This window comes from Berghia stephanieae, unplaced genomic scaffold (genome assembly GCF_034508935.2).
Source record: "Berghia stephanieae isolate SIO BIC M18660-M18661 unplaced genomic scaffold, UCSD_Bste_1.3 scaffold2956, whole genome shotgun sequence".
In the NCBI taxonomy this organism is placed as follows: domain Eukaryota; kingdom Metazoa; phylum Mollusca; class Gastropoda; order Nudibranchia; family Aeolidiidae; genus Berghia; species Berghia stephanieae.
In genome coordinates, this window is record NW_027624129.1 from 1 (window position 1) to 8,707 (window position 8,707).

At 38.6% G+C, this 8,707-nt stretch overlaps 1 protein-coding gene across 1 annotated transcript; it reads right to left on the bottom strand.

Annotated features, from left to right (window-relative positions):
- Positions 1-836: 836 nt before the first annotated feature.
- Positions 837-8,700, bottom strand: LOC144961549 (CAVP-target protein-like). Its single transcript, XM_078894701.1, has 4 exons — positions 8,586-8,700; positions 7,087-7,198; positions 2,491-2,663; positions 837-1,114 (listed from the first exon to the last, which is right to left on the bottom strand). Exons 1-4 carry the CDS (start codon positions 8,677-8,679, stop codon positions 837-839), a joined length of 657 nt encoding a protein of 218 aa, XP_078750827.1. The 5' UTR covers positions 8,680-8,700.
- Between the last annotated feature and the right edge of the window lie 7 nt (positions 8,701-8,707).

The following is an 8,707-nucleotide window of genomic DNA, read 5'->3' on the forward strand; positions in this document are numbered from 1 at the left end:
TTATTAAGCCATAAAACCAGACATCGAACTCCTTAAATGGCAACATTTTCTTAAAATTAGTTTTTTTAAAAAGGCAATTATGGTGGAAAACTCCAGTCTAACAATTTTAATAATTATGTCTCCGAAAATAATAATAAATAATAATAATAATAATAATAATAATATAATAATAATAATAATAATAATAATAATAATAATAAGTGTACATTTATATAGCGCTTATGCCGATGCTTTGAAGCGCTTGTAGTCGGTTTGAGGGTCCTTTACTATCTACCTCTTAACATTTAGTTAATCGCTATCACTCAGTCGTCTAATATTCGAATTATATGGTGCATCTACTCTTTTAAAACATTTTCTAAATAAACACACTTTTCAATAGATAAAAAATAGAAAATTAGAGAGATACTCTTTTAAACCAGACCTTAAACCAAAAGTGAATCAGAACATCAGAATATCGGAATCTATAAACTGTATCAAAATGACCACCAAACTTTGGCACCAAAAAATAAAGACAGTATTCGGGTACAACTGGCAAAACTACATATCACATGTATTAGTAATGGAATGAGGAAGGGGAAAGGAGTACATTTAATTTTCCTATTTAGCTCCCTTTTGGCAATCATTAAAAAGAAAATTCATCTTTTAACACACCCCCCCCCCCCCCCCCCCCCTTCCAATTTTTTCTTCTTGAAAATCTGAATGTTAGAGACAATGGCGAAATAGTGGAGAAGGAAGCTTGAAAATAGGAATAATTCCGCCAAAAGCGGAAGGTTGGCAGGTATGTTTTAACATGTTCACCAATCATTCATTAATGACAATTTCCATACCGAGTATCTCTAGGTCAAACTTGGCTGTAGCTTCTCCCACTTCATTCCTGGCAACCAAGTCATACAAGCCATCGTCCTGTCTGGAGACCTTCTTGATGGGCATCGTGGTGCTCTCCTCCTTGGTGTCCACTGTGATCCGTCCTCCCGTTCGGACAGTCTGGTCTTCGTGGGACCAGGTGATCTGGGTACGGGGATACCTCCCACTTTGACAGGTATTTTGAGGGTAGCATCGACGTGTAACGTGATGACGTCTTTAAATTTGTTGTCAAAATCGAGAGTTGGAGGAGCTGTGGGTTGATAGTGCGGAAAATGTTATAGGCTCATAAATATCAACGTCTGTAATTTAAATACATACATAAACAAATTAATAATAATAATAACAATAATAATAATAATAATAATAATAATAATAATGATAATAATAATAACAATAATAATAATAATAAAAAAGACAATGAAAAGAAAACAAACAATAAAAGTCTTTAAAATTTTATACACATTTGGCCATCCTAAATCTATGCTCTTTGGGAATACATTATAAAATATTATGAGTAAAAAATTCGGATTAGTTGGTCAGTCCTTCATACCCATAAAACAAAGCTCGTGAAGCCAGAGTATAATCTGTTTTTATAATGTTTACAGACAATATAAATTGCTTGCTTCCCTTTGGATAGGTTGCTAGTCTATTGCAATGAAAAATCAATCAGATCTAACAGGCCTGGTTTCCAAATCAATGATGGATGAACCAGAGGGGGGGGGGGGGGGGGGGGGGGTAGGGTAGGGGGGCAGAAACAAGTATTTTAGGAGTTTGTGTGCCTGGGACTGGTAGTAATTCTCTTTATATGAGGCTGGTCAACAATCATACATTAAAAATACTTTCCTCGAGATACAAATTGGACGCAGTATCCTATCCTAATCAATACTGGGTCATCAAGGACATCAGAGGAAAAATCTGGCATATTGGGAATCAGCACTGGCTGAGTCACATTGTTTGTTTGTTTGTTTTTTAAGGGTTTTACTGTGCTTGCAACACATTAAGGTCATATTAGCGCCAGTAAAAAGGAAGAAAATGGGATAGTAAAAAAGTTCTAGAATTACAATTAAAGCTCACAAGAAAAGGTAAGACAAAGGGGAATTGGTTCAAATAGGGAACATATGTAGATTCCAAGAGCATACCGTCAAAGTACTTAGTTTGAGATCACCTAAAAGTTTCACCCAGACACCAGCACAATATCCCACTGAGAGGAATACACTCAAATGGTTACAAATCATGTGTTTAAAAATAAAAAATAACAGTACATAACAGAGAGATAATTTACAAGGAAAAAAATATCATCTCCCAAAATTTTAACTATACATTCTACTTTTTCCCTCCCAGTCAAGGTCAGGACAAAACCAAGTAATCTCAATCCAAGACAAAGACAGAAAGCAATTGAAAAACAGACACAGGGGGATAAAAGACACAGCAAGTACCTCCCTGCCCACTATGGGAGGTCGGAACCCCACCCAGTGAGTCACACTGTGCCAGGCTATATACTTACTAACTTACTTACGTATTTGAACCAGCAACCACCTGAGCTCTAGCCCTTCGGTCTCCCAGGCTGTAAACAGATTTGACTATTTTATCCTAAACATAAAATCAAAGTGACAGATATATCCTCACCTTGTATCTCCAAAAGGCCTGATGTAGTGACAGTCCCTAGATCATTGCTGGCCTCACACTTGTACGTGCCAGCATCTTTGTCTTTGACATCTCGGATGGTGAGAGATGCCACAAAGTCTTGGCAGAATGTCTCATGGCGTTTATCTTCCACAATCTCTCTGTTGTCTTTGAACCTGCACATATGAAAATGAAACAGTTATGATGTTTACCTTATGTAGTACAGACTGGGGCTAAAATACAATCTTAGCATAAAGGATTAAATAGCCTTATATAGAGACCAGTAGACCAAATGAAGTCAAGGAGCTAGGCAGTCAGGGTTGTAAAGAAAAAAAAGAGTAGTAGTCCTTCAGAGCCCATGGAGTGTGAAACGGACAATAGCAATTTCTGGCTACCCTTTGGATAGGACGCTAGTCCTAGTATGAGTAGACTGCTGTTTTTCTTCCATTTTTTTTCCAGTTCAAAGCAAAATTAAAAATCATAATGACTAACCTTATATTTTTTAATTCAAATTACAACTACTTACTGGACTGCACAATTTGATTCGTCAGTTCTTGCTCTGTATCAAATATTTGTAATCTGATTGGTCAGTTTTCCCTCTGTATTAGACATTTGTACTTTTACCTTCTCCTTACCAACTACAGGAAAATCGTCACATTCGTTACGATACAACCAACATTTTTCTTATTCAAATTTCTCTTGTACATCATAAAAGTTAACAGTGTTTGTAGAGCATGTTTTGCTCCGCCAGGCGGAGTTGTCGTACCAATAAGGTCGCAGGTTCAAACCCCACCACCGCCGCGAAAAAATTTTTATTCTCTATTGTCTTCTGGCACTTTTCTATTCACTTCATATCTTGTTGTTACCAACATAAGTGCCTGCTCCACTCACTTTTCTGAATTAAAAATTCACCCCATACACCGGAGCATACTCAATGTCTCAATCGTTTCTATGTTATATGTTTGTGTTGAGAATATTGGCTATTAAGCTTAACTGCTGGTCAAAATTATTCGCGATGGTGGTGTACGAACGAATCGGCGGTCTCAAGAAGTGGGTGAGAGAGGGATCTAGTAATGACTTTGAGTTTGAAACGAATATTTTTTGTGTTCGTGGATAGCTCACACGGTAGAGCCACGCTCTCACCTGCCAGGCGGAGTTGTCGTACCAATAAGGTCGCAGGTTCAAACCCCACCACCGCCGCGAAAAAATTTTTATTCTCTATTGTCTTCTGGCACTTTTCTATTCACTTCATATCTTGTTGTTACCAACATAAGTGCCTGCTCCACTCACTTTTCTGAATTAAAAATTCACCCCATACACCGGAGCATACTCAATGTCTCAATCGTTTCTATGTTATATGTTTGTGTTGAGAATATTGGCTATTAAGCTTAACTGCTGGTCAAAATTATTCGCGATGGTGGTGTACGAACGAATCGGCGGTCTCAAGAAGTGGGTGAGAGAGGGATCTAGTAATGACTTTGAGTTTGAAACGAATATTTTTTGTGTTCGTGGATAGCTCACACGGTAGAGCCACGCTCTCACCTGCCAGGCGGAGTTGTCGTACCAATAAGGTCGCAGGTTCAAACCCCACCACCGCCGCGAAAAAATTTTTATTCTCTATTGTCTTCTGGCACTTTTCTATTCACTTCATATCTTGTTGTTACCAACATAAGTGCCTGCTCCACTCACTTTTCTGAATTAAAAATTCACCCCATACACCGGAGCATACTCAATGTCTCAATCGTTTCTATGTTATATGTTTGTGTTGAGAATATTGGCTATTAAGCTTAACTGCTGGTCAAAATTATTCGCGATGGTGGTGTACGAACGAATCGGCGGTCTCAAGAAGTGGGTGAGAGAGGGATCTAGTAATGACTTTGAGTTTGAAACGAATATTTTTTTGTGTTCGTGGATAGCTCACACGGTAGAGCCACGCTCTCACCTGCCAGGCGGAGTTGTCGTACCAATAAGGTCGCAGGTTCAAACCCCACCACCGCCGCGAAAAAATTTTTATTCTCTATTGTCTTCTGGCACTTTTCTATTCACTTCATATCTTGTTGTTACCAACATAAGTGCCTGCTCCACTCACTTTTCTGAATTAAAAATTCACCCCATACACCGGAGCATACTCAATGTCTCAATCGTTTCTATGTTATATGTTTGTGTTGAGAATATTGGCTATTAAGCTTAACTGCTGGTCAAAATTATTCGCGATGGTGGTGTACGAACGAATCGGCGGTCTCAAGAAGTGGGTGAGAGAGGGATCTAGTAATGACTTTGAGTTTGAAACGAATATTTTTTGTGTTCGTGGATAGCTCACACGGTAGAGCCACGCTCTCACCTGCCAGGCGGAGTTGTCGTACCAATAAGGTCGCAGGTTCAAACCCCACCACCGCCGCGAAAAAATTTTTATTCTCTATTGTCTTCTGGCACTTTTCTATTCACTTCATATCTTGTTGTTACCAACATAAGTGCCTGCTCCACTCACTTTTCTGAATTAAAAATTCACCCCATACACCGGAGCATACTCAATGTCTCAATCGTTTCTATGTTATATGTTTGTGTTGAGAATATTGGCTATTAAGCTTAACTGCTGGTCAAAATTATTCGCGATGGTGGTGTACGAACGAATCGGCGGTCTCAAGAAGTGGGTGAGAGAGGGATCTAGTAATGACTTTGAGTTTGAAACGAATATTTTTTGTGTTCGTGGATAGCTCACACGGTAGAGCCACGCTCTCACCTGCCAGGCGGAGTTGTCGTACCAATAAGGTCGCAGGTTCAAACCCCACCACCGCCGCGAAAAAATTTTTATTCTCTATTGTCTTCTGGCACTTTTCTATTCACTTCATATCTTGTTGTTACCAACATAAGTGCCTGCTCCACTCACTTTTCTGAATTAAAAATTCACCCCATACACCGGAGCATACTCAATGTCTCAATCGTTTCTATGTTATATGTTTGTGTTGAGAATATTGGCTATTAAGCTTAACTGCTGGTCAAAATTATTCGCGATGGTGGTGTACGAACGAATCGGCGGTCTCAAGAAGTGGGTGAGAGAGGGATCTAGTAATGACTTTGAGTTTGAAACGAATATTTTTGTGTTCGTGGATAGCTCACACGGTAGAGCCACGCTCTCACCTGCCAGGCGGAGTTGTCGTACCAATAAGGTCGCAGGTTCAAACCCCACCACCGCCGCGAAAAAATTTTTATTCTCTATTGTCTTCTGGCACTTTTCTATTCACTTCATATCTTGTTGTTACCAACATAAGTGCCTGCTCCACTCACTTTTCTGAATTAAAAATTCACCCCATACACCGGAGCATACTCAATGTCTCAATCGTTTCTATGTTATATGTTTGTGTTGAGAATATTGGCTATTAAGCTTAACTGCTGGTCAAAATTATTCGCGATGGTGGTGTACGAACGAATCGGCGGTCTCAAGAAGTGGGTGAGAGAGGGATCTAGTAATGACTTTGAGTTTGAAACGAATATTTTTGTGTTCGTGGATAGCTCACACGGTAGAGCCACGCTCTCACCTGCCAGGCGGAGTTGTCGTACCAATAAGGTCGCAGGTTCAAACCCCACCACCGCCGCGAAAAATTTTTATTCTCTATTGTCTTCTGGCACTTTTCTATTCACTTCATATCTTGTTGTTACCAACATAAGTGCCTGCTCCACTCACTTTTCTGAATTAAAAATTCACCCCATACACCGGAGCATACTCAATGTCTCAATCGTTTCTATGTTATATGTTTGTGTGAGAATATTGGCTATTAAGCTTAACTGCTGGTCAAAATTATTCGCGATGGTGGTGTACGAACGAATCGGCGGTCTCAAGAAGTGGGTGAGAGAGGGATCTAGTAATGACTTTGAGTTTGAAACGAATATTTTTGTGTTCGTGGATAGCTCACACGGTAGAGCCACGCTCTCACCTGCCAGGCGGAGTTGTCGTACCAATAAGGTCGCAGGTTCAAACCCCACCACCGCCGCGAAAAAATTTTTATTCTCTATTGTCTTTGGCACTTTTCTATTCACTTCATATCTTGTTGTTACCAACATAAGTGCCTGCTCCACTCACTTTTCTGAATTAAAAATTCACCCCATACACCGGAGCATACTCAATGTCTCAATCGTTTCTATGTTATATGTTTGTGTTGAGAATATTGGCTATTAAGCTTAACTGCTGGTCAAAATTATTCGCGATGGTGGTGTACGAACGAATCGGCGGTCTCAAGAAGTGGGTGAGAGAGGGATCTAGTAATGACTTTGAGTTTGAAACGAATATTTTTTGTGTTCGTGGATAGCTCACACGGTAGAGCCACGCTCTCACCTGCCAGGCGGAGTTGTCGTACCAATAAGGTCGCAGGTTCAAACCCCACCACCGCCGCGAAAAAATTTTTATTCTCTATTGTCTTCTGGCACTTTTCTATTCACTTCATATCTTGTTGCTACAGAAATTATGTATGGCAAGAATTTTACTGCTATTATGTCAAGAGTGATAAAAATATATATGTTTGTATTAGTTGGGTGTGAAGTTTTGGGGAAAATCCTGAAAATGGCTGGTAAGGAGATAGTTAAAAATATAAATTTGGAACTAACCATTTGATAACTGGGGCTGGTTCTCCGCTTATTTTGCATTCCAAGACAGTGGTGTCACCTTCAATGACAGCTAAATCAGGCAATCCTTCTAGTACACTAGGAGCTTCTCCAACTGGAATAAAGAAAACAAAAAGTGTTGCATAACATTAATGTTACTGGTCGTATTCATGTGATAAATTTCCATGGTCAAATAGAAATTATTCATATTCTTATTTGTTTGCATAATATTAATGTTACAGATCGTATTCATGTGATAAATCTCCATGGTCAATAGAAATTATTCATATTCTTATTTGTTTGTATAATATTAATGTTACAGGTCGTATTCATGTGATAAATCTCCATGGTCAAATAGAAATTATTCATATTCTTATTTGTTTGTATAATATTAATGTTACAGATCGTATTCATGTGATAAATCTCCATGGTCAAATAGAAATTATTCATATTCTTATTTGTTTGTATAATATTAATGTTACAGGTCGTATTCATGTGATAAATCTCCATGGTCAAATAGAAATTATTCATATTCTTATTTGTTTGTATGATATTAATGTTACAGGTCGTATTCATGTGATAAATCTCCATGGTCAAATAGAAATTATTCATATTCTTATTTGTTTGTATGTTTTTAAGGGTTTTACTGTGCTTGCAACACATTAAGGTCATATCAGCGCCAGTAAAAAGGAAGAAAATGGGATGGTAAAAAATATATAGAATTACAATTAAAGCACCCGAGAAAAGGTAAGACAAAGGGAATTGGTTCAAATAGAAAACAGATGTAGATTCCAAGAGCAAACTATCAAAGTACTTAGTTTTAGATCACCTAAAAGTCTCATTCAGACACAAGCACAAGTCCCTACTAAGAAGGATATATTCAAATGTTTACGAATCATATATAATATGTAAACAAAACATTATAAAGTGCATAAAAGAGAGATGATTACAAGACAAAAAAAAAAAAAAAATCATCTCCCAAAACTCTAACTATACATTTGACTGTTTTCCCTCCTAGCTAGGGTATCCAGCTAGGGTCAGGACAAAACCAAGTAATCTCATCCCAAGACAAAGACAGAAAGCAAGTTGGAAAACAGATATAGGGGTATAGAAGACACAGCAAGTACCTTCCTGCCCACTATGGGAGATCAGGAACCCCACCCAGCACTCAAATGTGTTGACAAATCATATAAATATATGTAAACAAAACATAACACATTACATAACAGCGATGATTTACAAGGAAAAAAAAAATTATCTCCCGAACTAACTATACATTTGACTGTTTCCCTCTCAGAAAGGGTATCCGGTCGGGGCCAGGACAAACCAAGTAATCTCATTCCATGGCAAACACAGAAAGCTAGTTGGAAAAGATATAGGGGGATAGAAGACAAAATAAGTACCTCCCTGCCCACTATGGGAGGTCAGGAACCCCACCCAGAAAGCAACTTGTTTCCTGCAATGAGAAGTGATATGAATGTTAGTGTAACGTAAATATCTACCAATAGGTTCCCTGGCAGTGATAGGTGCAGATGGGGGAGACCATGGTCCAACCCCAGCCTTGTTTTCAGCAGCCACGTGGAACTCGTAATCCATTCCTTCCACAAGACCACTAACCACAAAG

Excerpts from the sequence above, each read along its gene's own strand:
- LOC144961549 (XM_078894701.1), bottom strand. The coding sequence starts at position 8,679 with ATGGATTACGAGTTCCACGTGGCTGCTGAAAACAAGGCTGGGGTTGGA. Across the intron at positions 2,664-7,086 it reads CCAGCCCCAGTTATCAAATG|GTTCAAAGACAACAGAGAGA; the intron begins GTTAGTTCCAAA and ends TCATATGTGCAG. Across the intron at positions 1,115-2,490 it reads AGGCCTTTTGGAGATACAAG|CTCCTCCAACTCTCGATTTT; the intron begins GTGAGGATATAT and ends ATCAACCCACAG.